This window comes from Scyliorhinus canicula, chromosome 3 (genome assembly GCF_902713615.1).
Source record: "Scyliorhinus canicula chromosome 3, sScyCan1.1, whole genome shotgun sequence".
Taxonomy (NCBI): domain Eukaryota; kingdom Metazoa; phylum Chordata; class Chondrichthyes; order Carcharhiniformes; family Scyliorhinidae; genus Scyliorhinus; species Scyliorhinus canicula.
The window spans coordinates 47,155,154-47,172,671 of record NC_052148.1 but is presented as its reverse complement, the minus strand read 5'-3'; the positions used below and the strand labels follow the sequence as shown (position 1 = coordinate 47,172,671).

The window sequence follows — 17,518 nt, the reverse complement described above, 5'->3', positions numbered from 1 at the left end:
CTCTATAGGTCAAACAGTTCGGATGGGGCAGTTTTTGTCCAGTGTGTGCAGGAGGGTTTCCTGACACAATATGTGGATAGGCCGACAAATGGGGGGGCCACATTGGATTTGGTACTGAGTAATGAACCGGGCCAAGTGTTAGATTTGTTTGTGGGAGAGCACTTTGGAGATAGTGACCACAATTCGGTGTCTTTCACTATTGCAATGGAGAGGGATTGGTCCATACGGCAGGGCGAGGTTTATAATTGGGGGAGGGGTAATTATGATGCGAGAAGGCAAGAATTAGGGAACATAAGATGGGAATAGAAATTGTCAGGGAAAGGCACAAATGAAAAGTAAAGCTTGTTCAAGGAACAAATACTGTGTGCCCTTGTTAGGTATGTCCCTGTCAGGCAGGGAGGAAATGGCCGTGTGAGGGAACCATGGTTCACAAAAGAGGTTGAATGTCTTGTCAAGAGGAAACAGGAAGATTTTGTAAAGATGAGAAAACAAGGTTCAGTTGGGTCGCTTGAGGGTTACAAGGTAGCAAGGAATGAGCTAAAAAAATAGGGCTTAGGAGAGTTAGGAGTGCTGTACTGTTCTATGTTCTATTACTCACGTGTGTGACAGCAGAACGTCTTTTTGGCTTGATGGCAGCATCCTGTTGCTACTGCACAGCAGCAACTTGATACAGCTAGCTTCACCTGTTGCTCAAATGTTTCAGATTGCCCTTCCAGGGTAATTCATCTGAGTGTGCACTTTTCAGGGCTGAAAATGACGACTTTAGGCCTGTTCATGAGTTTGCGTGACATAAAATTATCTGATGAGGGTAGCCATTATCCAACAGGATGTCTTTACTCCGCCTTATTTCAACATTAAGCTTGCATGTGAGCAAATGGCTTCATCCTCATTTATGAGTTGCTGATAAAGCCAATGTTAAGAGTATGGAACTGTAAGAATCCCAACGCATGTATTGAACACTGAAGGTAGGCGTGTGGTAGAACTTGATAGAGAATTCCCTGACATACTTCTCAACCGGTACTTCACTGCCCATTTCAAAGATGAATTTGAGCACAGGATGGAGGCCAATAAGACATGCGAGGAAATTATTTCATGCTGATGCGAATTTAAATACATCAAAAGTATCATCCACATATCGGAAATATGCACGGGTGGGAGGTTGGATGTCATTTCATCAAAGACCTGTTTCTCCCGGAACCCAAGAAAGATATTTGCAAGATCTGGGCCTAGAGAGAATCCCATAGCAACACAATCTATTTGGGTATACATGATACCGTAAAAGCTGAGCTTACTGCACGAGTTGCTGAGTTCATAAGCTCAATGTCACTCATTCACACAATGGCGGCTTTTCTAGATTACCATGATATAGTGCTGTAGTGCATATATTCATGGCTTCCTTCAGTGAAACATTGGTGAATAGGCTAGCATTAGTATTGATATGCAAATGTGAAAAAATTCTTCACCGTGTCTCTGGAAACCTTGCTCAAAACTGGTTGAAATAATTTGCCCAACCATTTGCCAATTCATGCTGTGCGGAACCGGTAAATAAGATAAAGGGACATCTCTTTTGTTGTTGTTTCTTTTGCTTGTCCTGATCAGTGCAAGACGAAAAGCATCAACAAAATTTCTTTTTTCAGCAATAATTCCCTCACCGGCCTCCCCGAACAGGCACTGGAATGTGGTGACTAGGGACTTTTCACAGTAACTTCATTGAAGCCTACTTGTGACAATAAGCAATTATTATTATTATTAAAATCTGATGGAATGAGAACTCCATTCTTGTAAAACTAATTTTTAAGTGCAAGATAAGTTTTTTTGGCAATAATTAAGACTTACCATGCTATTAAAAATTAATTTGCACATGAATGGACAAGCCTTAATCTGATGTATTTTGTGGTAAGTACTGCAACTTACATTCCCTTCATGTTTGAATGCCAAGCCTTTCAGCAAGACACCAGTGTGATGAAGCTTGTAGAGGAGCAGGGAAAATTGGACTGCAACTTTTTAATTTCTGCGTTTAATTACAGATGTGCAGATGCTAGAAATTGCAGTCCAATTTATTGCTTAATAACAATGAATAATGGTAGAATCCCTACAGTGCAGAAGGTCATTCGGCCCATTGGGTCTGCACCAACCCTCTGCCCTGTCTTCCCACCTAATCTGCATATCTTTGGACTGGGAGGAAACTGGAGCACCTGGTGGAAACCCACGCAGACATGGGGAGAACGTGTAAAATCCGCACTGTCACCCAAGGTTAGAATCGAACCCGCTGCTAGCCACTGGGCCATCTAGCCTCATTGTCAATCTTGTCACAAAATCCAAACCAGTATTGAAAATACACTTGGATAAGATGTTGTGTACAATGGAAAGTCTTGCTAAATTTACATCTTTCAGGTGATTCAGATAGCATACATCACAATGCTGTACCATGGAAACTAGTGACTTTGGCAGTCCATGTCCTGCCATTTGTAGGAAAGATGATGAAAGTCTTTTGATGGATATTGAAATCCCCATCCAGAGTACATTCTGTGCCCTTGCCGCCCTCAGCGCTTCTTCCAAGTGGTATCATGGAACAGTACTGATTGAGATTGGGAGGGTGGGGGGAGGAGAAGAGAAATGGTGTGGTGGCATTAGGTTGTAATCAGAAGGAGATATCCTTGCCTATGTTTGACGCGATACCATGAGACATCATGGAGTGGAGTCAATATTGAAGGCTCCCATGACAGCACCCTCCTGATTGTATACCACTATGCTGCCATCTCTGGTGGGTTTGTCCTGCAGGTGGGACAGGATCTATCCAGGATGGTGGCGACTGGGACATTGTACGGTATGATTGTGTGTAAATATAAGACATTTAAAACTGAAAGTTGATATTGCCGAGTTACTATTTGTTGAATTACATCATTTATTTTTTTTAAAATCATCTTTGGGGTCTCCTTTCTTGGCCTTTCAACTTGGTTCCTCAAGTTTTATTATTGCACTACCTATGTAGAATTTGGTCACATAGATCAGGGGCGAAATTCTCCGATCCCCCCGCAGGGTCGGAGAATCGCCCGGGGCAGCCGAAAATCCCGCCCCCGCCGTGGCAGAAATTCTCTGCCACCTGGGAATTGATGGGGGCAGGAATCGCGCCGATCGGCGAGCCCCCTGCGGCGATTCTCCGGCCCGTAATGGGCTGAAGTCCGAACTCTCCCGTCGCCGTGGTTTGAACCACCTCTGGTGGCGGCGGGATCGGCGGCACGAGCGGGCCCCCGGGGTCCTGGGGGTGCGCGGGGCGATCGGACCCCAGGGGGTGCCCCCATGGTGGCCAGGCCCACGATCGGGGCCCACTGATCGGCGGGCAGGCCAGTGTTGTGGGGGCACTCTTTTTCTTCCACGGCCTCCACCATGGCGGAAGCGGAAGAGAATCACCCAGCGCGCATGCGCCGGTGGTGACGTCAGCGGCCTCTGACGCACCGGCACATGCGCGAACCAGCGAAGGCCTTTCAGCCGGCGCCGGGCGTCAAAAGCCGTTGTGCCGATTTTGCCGCCGGTCGGCGTGGTGCCAACTGCTCCGGCGCGGGCCTAGCCCCTCAATATGAGGGCTTGGCCCCCAAAGGTGCGGAGAATTCCGCACCTTTGGGGAGGGCCGACGCCGGAGTGGTTGGCGCCACTCCACTACGCCGGGACCCCCGCCCCGCCGGGTAGGGGAGAATCCCGCCCCCGATCTGTATACAGTCTACTATCACCCATTCTCTAGGCTTGTACATGAAGAATGACTACTTGGGGGTAGGGTGGCATAGTAGCACAGTAGTTAGCACTGTGGCTTACCAGTGCCAGGGACCCAGGTTCAATTCCCGGCTTGCGTCACTGTCTGTGCGGAGTCTGCACTTTCACCCCTTGTCGGCAAGAGTTTCCTCCGGGTGCTCCAGTTTCCTCCCACAACTCCCGAAAGACATGCTTCTTAGGTGAATTGGACATTCTGAATTCTTCCTCAGTGTACCCAAACAGGTGCCGTGGTGTGGCGGCTGGAGTATTTTTACAGTAACTTAATTGCAGTGTTAATGTAAGCCTACTTGTGACACTAATAAATATTATTATTAATCAAAAGTAGAACCAAATTCCAGCATGAATTAGTGGCTCTGTGAAACGAGCAGATGAAATGGGAGGGGGTGTCTACTTCAGAATGACTACTAGCCATTCATGGTACTTGCCGGAGATCGTTTCCCTTTTGTCCTCTAATTTCCTCCCCCCTCCCCCCAAACTTCTGATCTCCTCTGTCCATGTGACCTATGCTCAATTGGCAAATTACTATCTGGCTATTGTAGTGCGTTCTGATAAGAATTGCTCAAGTAATAGGTGGCATGTTGGCACAATGGTTAGCACTGCTGTCTCACAGCACCAGGGACTCGGGTTTAATTCCTGCGTCGGTTGACTCTCTGGTGGAGTTTGCACGTTCTCCCCGTGTCTGCGTGGGTTTCCTCTGGGTGCTCAGGTTTCCTCCCACAGTCCAAAGATGTCCTGGTTAGGCAGATTGTCCATGCTACATTGCCCCTTAGTGTCCAAACGTTGGGTGGGGTTACTGGGTTAAGGGTATCGGGTGGAGGCATGGGCTTAAGTAGGATGCTCTTTCAAAGGGCTGGTGCATACTCGATGGGCCGAATGGCCTCCTTCACTGTAAATTCTATATAAGGCAAAGCAGTTTTCCTCTCCTGCTTACCTGTGTAGAATTAATCATCATGTGCAGATGCATTTAAACTGATATTCTACTGAGTTATTATTTGATGTCTTATTTGATTTTGCCATTGACGAACAGAAAAATTATTATTATAACTGTGTATTCTGCAGTTATTTGCAAAGTTCTTAGAAAGAAGGTTGAATAAATTTTGAGCCGTAGCAACGTATTTAATTTTAAAACAAAATTTGGAATTATACTTTTAGAGAAACACTCCAGATTCCAGGCAGTAGTTGATTCATTGAAGTATTCCGAGGTCAAGTAAAGTCTAAATGCTCTCAGGAGCTAAGGTTATAGCGGGTGTGGGCCATGATTCCAATAAATTGAATTTTAAAATATCAACATTATTTGCCAATAGTTTTGGAATCCTAACATATCCATCATTTACTGTACGATATATAGCTCAGAAGCATAGACTACTTCTGTCATTGATTTAAAATATGCCTTAGAAACTACAGGGCATAAGTCTATTGTCATTATAACTGGCTTTAGATTCATTGTTCCAGGAATTGTAAGGCAATTGTGTAAATACTTGTGGTTTGAGAGCCTGTATGGGTGTGTAGTGTAGCCGTATAGTAAATAAACTTAAATCAACAAGCATTTTTAGGCAGTTTGGAATACTCCAGTTATTTTTATATCTTCTACTTTACAAATGTATAGTTTTAGGCAAGAAATAAAAAGATGACACACAGCCAGGCAATGAGGAGTGCTGTCAAACCCCATTAATTAAATCTTTAGTCATGAGTCAGTTGCATACCTGAAGTATGGGCTGCTGCCAAAATTTAAACATAGTTAAAATAAGTAAGTTGCTCCCAAAAGACAGGTTACATGGGAGTGGTCTATCTGCGTTTTTAAATTCATGGTCACTCCTCTATTACTGCTGATGCAGCTATTAGTTAACCATCTTCTTCAGTTATCAATTAGGCACTGAGTTACATCCTCTGGTAAATAAGAGAAGGTGTGCACTATCAAAGGTAGGTCAATAATAAGTGCTTTGTGCATTTATCTGACTACTATGCATGAGTTTGATTTATCCATTGACTCTATCTACACCACCCGCTGCCTGGGGAAAGCGGGCAGCGTAATCAAAGACCCCTCCCACCCGGCTTACTCACTCTTCCAACTTCCTCCATCAGGCAGGAGATATAAAAGTCTGAGAACACGCACAGATTCAAAAACAGCTTATTCCCGCTGTCACCATACTCCTAAACAACCCTCTTATGGACTGACCTGATTAATACTACACTCCTGTTTGCTTCACCCGTGCCGGTGTCTATGTATTTACATTGTATACCTTGTGTTGCCTTATTATTTTCTTTTCTTTTCCTGTACTAAATGACCTGTCTGAGCTGCTCGCAGAAAAATACTTTTCACTGTACCTTGGCACACGTGACAGTAAACAAATTCAATCCAATCCAATCCAAAGCGAGCACTGAAAATGTGATATGTGCACGCATAGCTTGAAGATAGAACCAATATTAACAATCATTAATTGGCAGTAAAATTGTGTTTTGTGTTTCATGTTCTCTCCTTCAATATTCACTATTTTCTGTTCTGTTGCAGTTGGGGAACCCAGCAACCTTAATATTTTTCAAGCAAATAATGCTGCATACTACTGGAGAATTCAAAACTATCAGAGTTTAGTATAACATTGGCACACAGGCTGGCAGTGATGGGAGTCTTGCCCCTCAATTGTCAAGCTGGGAAAGCATCAGAAAGCCCGTTTTCTGTCTACGTGCTCTCAATCCACAGTTAACAGGATTTCCAAATGCAAGTGCAAAAGCAAACTTTTACCTGGCATATTTGAAAGATGATAAGGATCTCAAGGGCTGTCCAGGATTATATCTTGAACAATGATAACGGGGAGGTATCACCCTTGATACTATGGGAGGCGCTGAAGGTAGTCATTGGCAGAAATTATATCTTTTAAGGCATGTAGATGCTGAGACAAAGAGGGTTCGGGAAAATTTGGTCGGTAATATCATCGAGGTGGATCGCAGATATGCGAGCAGTCTGACCCCAGATTTACTAGCGGATAGGAAAAAACTGAAAATACAGTTCAATTTGATCTCCACAGATGGAGTGGTGCGACAGTTGAGGCGAGGTAAAGGGGCAATTTATGAGTATGGGGAGAAGGCAAGCCAGCTCCTTGCATATCAACTGAGGAAACGAGATGTGAAGATGCTAGCGTTGGACTGGGGTGAGCACAGTAAGAAGTATTACAGCACCAGGTTAAAGTCCAACAGGTTTGTTTCAAACACTAGCTTTCGGAGCACTGCTCCTTCCTCAGGTGAATGAAGAGGTATGTTCCAGAAACATATATATAGATAAATTCAAAGATGCCAGACAATGCTTAGAATGCGAGCATTTGCAGGTAATTAAGTCTTTACAGATCCAGATATAGGGGTAACCCTAGGTTAAAGAGGTGTGAATTGTCTCAAGCCAGGACAGTTGATAGGATTTCACAAGCCCGGGCCAAATGGCGGCCGGGGGGGGGGGGGGGGGGGGGGGGGTGAATGTAATGAGACATGAATCCCAGGTCCCGGTTGAGGCCACAGTCATGTGTGCGGAACTTGGCTATACGTTTCTGCTCGGCGATTCTGCGTTGTCGCACGTCCTGAAGGCTGCCTTGGAGAACGCTTACCCGGAGATCAGAGGCTGAATACCCTTGACTACTGAAGTGTTCCCCGACTGGAAGGGAACATTCCTGCCTAGTGATTGTCCAGATTGAAGCACAGGATGGGGGGCTGGTTTTGGCTCAGGAGAAGGTGAATGGGGTTTATATACTGCCTCAGGATGAGGCATATGGTGGAATTTCTGGGCAAGTTGGAGTTTCCCACAGTGGGTGAGGAATTGCGGGTGAAAGTAGACATTTGCTGGAGTTGGAGGAGATCAAGGAGCCCCTGGAATTGATGCAGTCGGAGAAGAAACCGGGGCCTGATGGGTTCCCAGTGAAAGTTTATTTAAATATTTGTAGGTTAGCTGGGCGCTTTGTTGTGGGGATGTTCAGGGATTCTGTTGAGAGAAGTATCTTGCCACAGTCACTAGGGTAGGCGTCGATTTCTCTGCTCCTGAAGAAGGGCAAAGACCCCACAGACTGCAGGTCATATCATCCCACCTGCCTGTTAAATGTGGATGCGAAGTGTTAGCGTTAAGACTGGAGTCTTATCTCCCAGAGATGGTGGGGAAGGATCAAACGGGATTTATAAAGGGGCTGGTGTGATGGCAAACGTGAGACGTGAACGTGGTGATTACCACTGGGGAGGTTACGGGGATCATTGTTTCTCTTGATGCGGAGAAAGCATTTGAATGGGTAGAGTGGGACTATCTGTTCCTGATACTAGAGAAATTTGGGTTTGGTCTGGACTTTGTAGCATGGGTGCGGCTTGTGAGCTCTTCCGTCTATACTGGGGCGCTAGGCGGGGATGTCCGATGTCCCTTTTGTTATTTGCGTTGGCAATAGAGCCACTAGCCTTGGCGCTGAGGACTTTGAAAGCATGGGAAGGAATAGTTAGAGGAGGGGTGGGGCATAGGATCTTTCTATACACCGATGATTTGCTATTATATGTTAGGGATCCGGAGGCATCAATGGGAAACATAATTGCTCAGCTCGCGGTAGTGGTGAAGAAACAATTGACTAACCCTGTGGTAGTAGCCTTGTTAAAAATTTTGAGACAGCTCTGTCAACATTTCAATTTGAAGGATGCCTCAAGGCTATTTGCCATCTGTGCAAACCAGTTATTCGAGCGTGTTAGGCTAGATGCAGGGTTTAGGGAGTGGAAAGACAAGGATTTGAAGAAGGTGGGAGATTTATTTTTAGAAGGTTGTTAGAAGGGCATTGCCTGGGCCTCTGAATTACTAGTCCAGTGACATGCAAGACCACCCCTATGGTATGGTAAGAGGGAGGCACAGTTGGTCATGTCCCCTGCCTATGAGACAGTTTTGGCTGGATGGCTTGAATGAATCAGATTGATGCCAGTAGCATGGGGTTTGATCCCTATTCCAGCTAGGGTAGATTTGGTTGCTGCCTTACCTATGGTGAAGTTTGTGGCACTGTAGATCAGACCTGCCTTTGGGTAGAGAACTCAAAGAAAGAAGAGAAGAGGAAGACAGGATTGATTTATTGGAGAAAGGTTTTACAAGTTCATTGGATTTCTTTGGGGGTATTATTAACAATGGAAATTGTGAATGTCTGAGGTATTTAGATACTGTACAAAATAAATAATTAGCTAATAAGGCATTGGCCATTTTTCTGTGAGCAAGATGTGAATGTTGGAGAGCAATTTGAACATGACATATATAATAGACAACCAGATATTGTTCTTACTTCATCTTCTTAAACACACATACAAAGGGAGCTAGATATATATTTGAAAGTGATGAATTTGGAGGGCTAGGAAGATCGGGCTGGGGAATGGGCCTGGCTAGGCAGCTCTTTCTGGAGCTGATGCAGACACGATGGGCGAATGGCCTCCTTCTGTACTGCAAAATTCTATGATTCTAGTGTGCAAAGATGTGCAGGTTGGGTAGGGTTACGTGGATAGCTTGGGGGAGTGGGCCTGGGCCTATGTGGTGTGCTCTTTCAGAGAGTAGTGCAGACTTGATGGGCTGAATGGCCTGCTTGTGCACTGTGGGAAATCTATTATTTCAAAGAGCAGGGAAGTGTGAAGGTCCTAGCCAATATTTATCCCTCAATCAATGTAAAAAAAAATCAGATTACCTGGCCATGACCACATTGCTGTTTTGTGGGAGCTTGCCATATGCAAATGATTGCCACATTTTCTCCATTACAACAGTGACGGCACTTCAAAAGTACTTCATTGATTATAAAGCAATCTGAATCATCCAATAGTCATGAAAGGCACCATATAACTGCAATTGTTTATGATTGGTCACCCATTCAAGATTCTGGGTTCATGTGGCAGATAGCCACCACAAATGTGAGCAAAGTGGTACTTGGAACTATGTGGGTGCTCTTCTTGGCCCATAATATCCATCTAAGGTCAGTGTTGAATGGCACCATAGCTTCACAATTGCAAGGATCACAGACCACTTAAATCTGGACCAGTTTATTGAAATGTGAAAGGATATTCAAGCCTTCTGTTATGGTCTTTAATCAATAGCCTTTGTGAACTATTATTTTACTCACTCAAAATTTGCAAAGCACATAAGCAGAGGTTCCCATACCAGATCACTATCAAGTGACTCTTTGTGGAAAGTACGAGTGTGTGCGCGCATTGTGGGAGGACTGGGTCGACCTTAACCGTGATGCTATCCATGGTTGAAATGTTATTACCAATAATAGCCTGTCATCCTTTTCAGAGACTTTCTGACCAAACGTATATTTTTGGAACATTGTTTTTAATTTCAGCTTTCCAGCATGAATTATTATCATTTCAGAGATGTCTCTACTATATATCATTAGTCATTGCATTTGGAGTAGTGAACCAGAACTTTTTTTTTTTTGCTTTCCCTTGCACAGGCTCAGGACCTCAATGTAATTGAAGAGGTGATCCGAATGATGCTGGAGATCATAAATTCCTGCCTTTCCACATCTCTTCACCACAACCCCAACCTAGTGTATGCACTCCTCTACAAACGAGATCTCTTTGAACAGTTCCGCACGCACCCTTCCTTCCAGGACGTGATGCAAAATCTTGACATGGTAAGGAATGAAATTGACATACGTTCTGTTTGTTGAAACTTGCCTCAATTTCAACTGCATTGCTTCAGCTGGGTTGCAGATATCTGATGCTTCATTCCTTTTTTTAACTATGATACATTGGCTGCTGTTGACTGTACTACTATACAACAACAATAGCACAGCTTGTAAAGGAAACGGAACTGCTGATAGTGGATTGGATTGCTCAAGGATGACCAGTTTAAAATAGTATTTCTGAATGTTCTTTCTTCATTTTGTTTTAAATTTGGGTTGTATGTAGAATAGAAATAGTTGAATACATCCTACATGCACGCAACATTATGAGTAATATGATGGAGGTCATAGCTATCATACCCAACTTTAACTTGCTCATTCAGAATTTCATCTCCTCCTCTACATAAGGAGTTATAAAGTAGGCGCAGCCTGAATCTAGAGTCAAAACTGGTCTGAAACTGAAGCAAGGAATATTGAGACTCTCTGGATTGTGTAGCCTCATTCTGCTGGAGTCAGTTGATGTCCTGATGTCTTAATTTACAGTTTTTGCATTGGTGTGAAGTCACCAAAACAAATTTTACACTAAACAACAAACTTGTAATATGAATGCACATAAATAGGATTTTATGTTTCATCTAAAATATCTAAATCCAATAAAATACTTTTTCCCCTTTTAATTAGGAATCTGAAAAAAATAGCAATCTCTTAAAAACAAAATTGTGTTCTGGAGAAACAAGTTTGAAATGGCTAGGCCTGAAGCCGCAACCAGTGTGCTCCATTATACTTATTTTTACATTTTCTGATGAGTTGATAAGCTGGCGGAAGACATTTGCTTTGTCACATCCCTAAGTCTTTGGTGATGCCACTTTGCAGTCACGAGAACAATTAAGACTCGTGAGGAGTAGCTCCAACTGTCTGGCATCCAACTATCACCTATACAATCTCACCCACTGAACTTCCTGCAGCTTCTCACTTGGTTCTCAATAGAGTTATAGTATATTGTGCTTGTATCTTTACAAAAACTTCATAGGGAACGAATGCTTATTGTTAAAACCTACAATGACCATTCCCACATGATGTTGGTAGGTAATTTATTGTGGTATTATACGAGTAAAATAGATCTTTGTTGCTTCCAGCTAATGGTTAATTGTTTTATATGAAGTGTAGACAAGCTATTTCAGATGCTTTGAATTTTCTTGTAACTGTGTTTTCTTCTTCTCTCATGCACACTACTGCGAATCTCCCTGATAATTAGCTTTTCATCTTTGATAAGTGTTATTTACAGGGCATCCTTTATGTAATTTACATTTTTCTTAGGCAAAGGCGATCTAGATTATTGCTTAAAGAAGAAAGACATGCTGCAGAAGCTTTTAATCTTGCACTCATCTTGGACAAATGCACGAGTGTCACATTTCAAACAATCACAATAATTTATGCTGCAGGAAAAATGGTGTTATTTGGTTGGCAAGTCGACTCTGGCTGAAGCTTTGCATTGGAAAATGCAATGGAGTACATCGGCTCCCCAAGCTCCCGGGTAATTCAGAAAATATGCAAGTCTTGAACATATTCTTTTTGTTTGCAGAGGGGGCGTCCCTACAAGTGAATGTATGTTGCCTCTAGAAAGCGTAAATGAGGCATGTTACAAGCTCCATTGATTATCTTGAATTGGTTGCTGGTATAGCTATTATCACACTCCAAGTTGTTCAGCAAGTGCTGCCCAATTGCAGAATCACATCTACCAGTAGAAAGTTTGTTTTGGGCTTTGCAAGCGTGGGCTGGTTGACTATGGTGTGTACTCTCCCTATTATGAACAATTAAAAGAACATGCTGTAAGATTCGATCAGCCATTCGTTGGAAAAGAAGGCCTCGCATGCCTGATATTGCACTGACAATGGAGTTCATACACAAAGTTTCTGAATTGTGAAGTCGACAGTTACATTTATTGGACCAACTGAGCGAAAGTGCCTTCGGGCCATTTGCATATTACAAAGTGAACCGTGACCTAATAAGAATACCCATTGTCCTGTAGGTAGCTTTGAGCTGTAACACTGGCCAAGCTTGCAGGGTGAGCCAAAGGCTACCATTTCACTTCAAAAGTGCCTGGTCTCATGGTAGCACAGTTGTTAGTACTTCTGCTTCACAGCGCCAGGCTTGGATCACTATCTGTGTGGAGTCTGCACGTTCTCCCCATGTCTGCTCCTTCGGTGCTCCGGTTTCCTCCCACAAGTACCGAAAGACGTGCTATTAGATGAATTGGACATTATGAATTCTCTCTCAGTGTACCTTAACAGGCACCGGAATGTGGCGATCAGGAGATTTTCACAGTAACTTCATTGCAGTGTTAATGTAAGCCTACTTGTGACACAAATACAGAATATTATTATTATAATTACCCTGGGAAGGCAAAGTATCTCAAAGATTGAACAATAGGTTAGGCAAGCCATTTCGCACTGCTGCTATGTGACTGCATGAGTGATATTTTCCGCTAGCAGATTGCCACCATCTGTCTAAAAAGGTTTTCTGTCCACTGCACGATTAAGGAATTGAGTGTATGCATTGAAGGCCAGTACTTTGTCAGGTATGTAGGCCATATCGTAATGATTGGCTGATCGAGTCAAACAGCATGTTCCTTCGGTTGTTTGTAATAGGCATGACAGACCAACTTTTTCCACCCCCCACCCCCAGCACAGTCACGAACTTTCCCCACCTTTTCTCAAACCCCTCTGTTGAGCACCTGAACTCATACTTTATCCTCTCCAACTGCTGGAAGTGGTGCAGGTCACCGAACCAGGCCACTGCCCCCGGTGGCAATGTCGACTGCACTCCAGTAAAGTTTGCCGCAGGGCAATCAGAGAGGTGAAGGCCATAACATCGGCCTTCCTCCTCTCCATGAGCTCCGGCTTCTCTGAAACCCCAAATATCGCCATCCTTTGGTGTGCAGGTCCACCTCCTTCCCCTCTATCCTGGCTAGGACGGCGTTCACCTCCACCCAGAATCTCCTATTTTTCACAACCCCAGAACATGTGCGCGTGATTCGCTGGCCCCTGGCCACACCTCTCACACTCATCTGCCACTTCCAGCCCGAGTTATATGTACCCTGTGTACCACCTTAAACTATATCAGGCTCATCTTTGTGCAAGAGGAGGTCCCTTTTACCACCCAATTGATCTCCCCTCCCAACTCTCCTTCGTATTTCTCCTTGATCTTCACCACCCGTTCTCCTCCCTGCTCCCCCAGCCACTTGTATATATCCCCAATTCTTCCCTCCCCTTTCACATCCGGAAGCAGCAGTTGCAGCAGGGTGTATCCCGCCAACCTAGGAAACCACTTCCAGAACCTACGTACAAAGTCCCTAACCTGCAGACACCTGAACTTGCTCTCCCTCGTCAGCTGTACCCTCTCCCTTAGCTCCTCCAAGCTGGCAAACCCTTCCTCTAAATACAGATCCCTCACCTTGACCAACCCCACTTCCCTCCACCTCCTGTATACACCATCCATCCCCCCCGGTTCAAATCCATGATTCTCACACAACGGCGTTAACAATGACATCCCCTCCACCCTAAAATGCGTCCTCACTGATTCCATATCTTCACGTGGACTGCACTACCAGCCTTCCTGAATACCTACTCGGAACCATTGGCAATGCAGCCGTCACCATAGCCTTCAAACTAGACCCCTAACCTCCATCCTAACCCTCTCTACCCCCTCTCCTTCCCACCATCGCTGCACCTTTTCCACATTCGCCGCCCAATAACGATGAAGGAAGTTCGGCAACGCCAACCCTTTTGCTGCCTCTGCCTCTGTAGCAGGGTCCTCCACATGCTCGGCACCTTCCCTTCCCATACAAAGCCCAAAATAATCGCGTCCAATTTCTGAAAAAAGTCCTTTGGTATAAAGATCGGGAGTGACTGAAAATAAACAAGAACTTCAGCAGAATATAAATTGTTACCACTTGGATCCTCCCCGCCAAAGTCAACTGCAGTGTATCCCACCTCTTAAGATCCCCTTGGCCTCCTCCACCAGCCCTGTCCATTCCCTCGTTACCTGAATCCCCAAATACCTAAACCTATCCCATAAATGGCATCCCCCCTAAATTAGCCAGCTGTCCCAACTCATTCACCGGGAATACCTTGTTTTCCCTACATTCAGTTTGTACCCCGAGAACCATCCAAACCTCCCCAGCATGCCCATAATTCTTCCCATTTTCTCCAGTGGACCCGAAACACACAGCAATAGGTCATCAGCATAGAGCGACGCCCGATGCGCCCTGTGTCCCCTCATAATCTCCACCACATCGCCGACCCCCTAAGAGCCAGCGCAAACAACAACGGCGACAGCGGGCACCTCTGCTTCGTACCCCAATGTAAATCAAAGCCATGTGAGCTCATGTTATTCGTCCTCACACTTGCCCTTGGTGCCAAATGTAGCAAGTGCACCCATGTCACTATTCTCGGGCAAAACCCAAACCTTCCCACAACCTCAAACGTGCCCCCACACCACCCGGTCGAATACGTTCTCCGCGTCCATGGACACCACTACCTCCAATAGCAAATATTAATTTTTACCACTTGGGCCCTCCCCGCCAAAGTCAACTGCAGTGTATCCCACCTCTTAAGATCCCCTCTGGCCTCCTCCACCAGCTTCGTTAAGTTCCACTTATGGAGCCCTGTCCATTCTCTCGTTACCTGAATCCCCAGACGGGATGCATAACTAGATTCAACAACTTCTTGTATTACTTGTGAGTTGCCTGCCTTTCATAAAGCCTGTTTGATCCTCTGCAACCACCCCCGGAACACAATCCTCCATCCTCTCTGCCAACAACATAGCCAATGCTTTCACATTCGTATTCAACAACGACATTGGCCTATATGACCCACATTCCACCGGGTCCTTCCCCTTTTTTTGTGATTAACGTAATCACTGCCTGAGTCGTCGTCTCCGGCAGCATCCCTGGGTACCCATCCAGCCCCGGGGCCTTCCCCGACTTCAAATCCCTGATACTACCCAGCACCTCCCTCTGCCCAGGAACTCCTCCAATGCCTGCCTCTTTGCTTCCTCCACCTGGGGAAACTCCAGCTCGTCCAGAAACCACCCCATGCACCATAGAAAGCATTCTTTCTGGTTGTATCACAGCTTGGTATGGATCCTGCTCTACCCAAGACCACAGGAAACTACAAAAGGTTGTGAATGTAGCCCTGTCCATCACACAAACCAGCCTCCCATCCATTGACTCTATCTATAATTCCCCCTGCCTCAGAAAAGCAGCCAGCATAATTAAGGACCCCACGCACCCCGGACATATTCTCTTCCACCTCCTTCCGTCAGGAAAAAGATACCAAAGTTTGAGGTCACGTACCAACCGACTCAAGAACAGCTTCTTCTCAATTACCATCAGACTTTTGAATGGACCTACCTTGTATTAAGTTGATCTTTTCTCTGCACCTTGCTATAACTGTAACATTATATTCTGCAGTGTTTCCTTCCTTCCTTATGTACGGTATGCATTGTTTGTACAGCATGCAAGAAACAATACTTTTCACTGTGTACTAATACATGTGACAATAATAAATCAAATCAAATCAAATGTCCCCCTTCTCTCCCCCGAGTCCGCCTCGTACAGTCTCTGGTAATATTCCCTGAACGACTCATTTATCTACTCCAACTCCGACACCACATCTCTAGCCCCGGCCTCTGCTCTCATCCCTGTCTAGCCGAATCTCCAGCCAGTGGGGCGCATGGTCCGAAGTAACTATCCCCACGTACTGTGTCCCCTCCACCCCGCCCAAAATCTCCCAGCTCACCACAAAATAATCAGTCCCCGAATACACCTTATAAACGTGTGAAAATAGGAATCTTCCCTTCCCCTGGATTCAGGATCCGCCATGCATCCACCAAAACCATTCTTTCCATAAACCCACCCAGCTCCTTTGCGTTTGTACCCTACCCGTCGGCCTGGGGCTTGACTAATCCACCCTCGGCTCTAGGACACAGTTAAAATCACTTCTCATGGTCAACTGGTATGTGGCCAAATCCGGGAGCACTGCCAGTAATCCCCTCATAAAACCCACATCGTCCCAATTTGGTGCATACACGTTTACCAACACCACCGACATCCCTTCAAATCCCCACTCGCAATCGCATATCTCCCACCCGGATCCCTCACTTCCTTCGCACTCACAAATCCCATTCTCTTGCTCATTAAAATTGTCATTCCCCTCGAATCAAACCCCGAATGGAAAACATGTCAGGCACACCCTTTCCTTAACCTAACCTGGTTCTTCACGCGGAGGTGTGTCCCCTGCAGAATGACCACCCTGCTTTCAAACTCCTGAGGTGCACAAACACCCGCGATCTTTTAACTGGTCCATTAAGTCCCCGGACTTTCCACATTACCACCCTATACCTAGCCCATCCCAGATGGCCCCCTGCTCCGCCCCTGACCATGTCATCTCTCACCCCCTGGCCACGTCACGTCAACCTCTTTCCACCCTGGCCACCCCTCTCGGCCTTCTTCCCACCTCACTTCCATTCACCAGCATTACTTGCTAGCGTGGCATCCCCTGCCCAGAGGCTCCTCCCAATGACTTCCCCTCCCCCTCCCCCCAGACCTCAGCTCGGGGAAGAAGGCTCCCTGCTGACCTTACCCTCCCTCACCCAAACAAAGACTCCTCCTGAACTCCAGGTCACCTCCCCCAAAAGCAAACAAACGCTGAACACCAACAACCCCATAAAACAGGAGGAGGGGTGGGAACATCGATCCCCACATAAACCTTTCACCCCTTGCAATCCCAACAGTAAACCCAAAAATGAATGCCCTCCCTACCCCCTACTTCAAATGTGTTCTCAACATTACAAAATGCCAGCACCTGGTTCCTAAACATTGTCCACTCCACTCTCTCACAATTTATGCTCCTTGATGAAGACCTCGGCAGCTTCTGGGGTCTCAAAGTAATATTCCCGGCCTTCAAACGTCACCCATAATTTCGCCGGGTAGAGTACCACAAATCTGATCCGCCGCCAGTACAGCCCTGCCTTGGCCTTGTTGAACCCTGCCTGCCGTTTCGCCAACTCGGCTCCAATGTCTCGGAGTAATATTTGGAGGATAAGGTTGAATCTATTTGGCTGGAAATCAGGAATAGTAAGGCGAA

The 17,518-nt window shown here is 45.6% G+C and overlaps 1 protein-coding gene across 4 annotated transcripts in view; it reads left to right on the top strand.

Annotated features, from left to right (window-relative positions):
* dym (dymeclin) overlaps positions 1-17,518 on the top strand; it is a 536,995-nt gene that overhangs the window by 464,228 nt on the left and 55,249 nt on the right. For all 4 annotated transcript variants that reach the window (XM_038790496.1, XM_038790499.1, XM_038790497.1 and 1 more), the window contains one exon: positions 10,197-10,379. In XM_038790496.1, the coding sequence (XP_038646424.1) occupies positions 10,197-10,379 (183 nt within the window). The remainder of the gene's footprint in view (positions 1-10,196; positions 10,380-17,518) is intronic.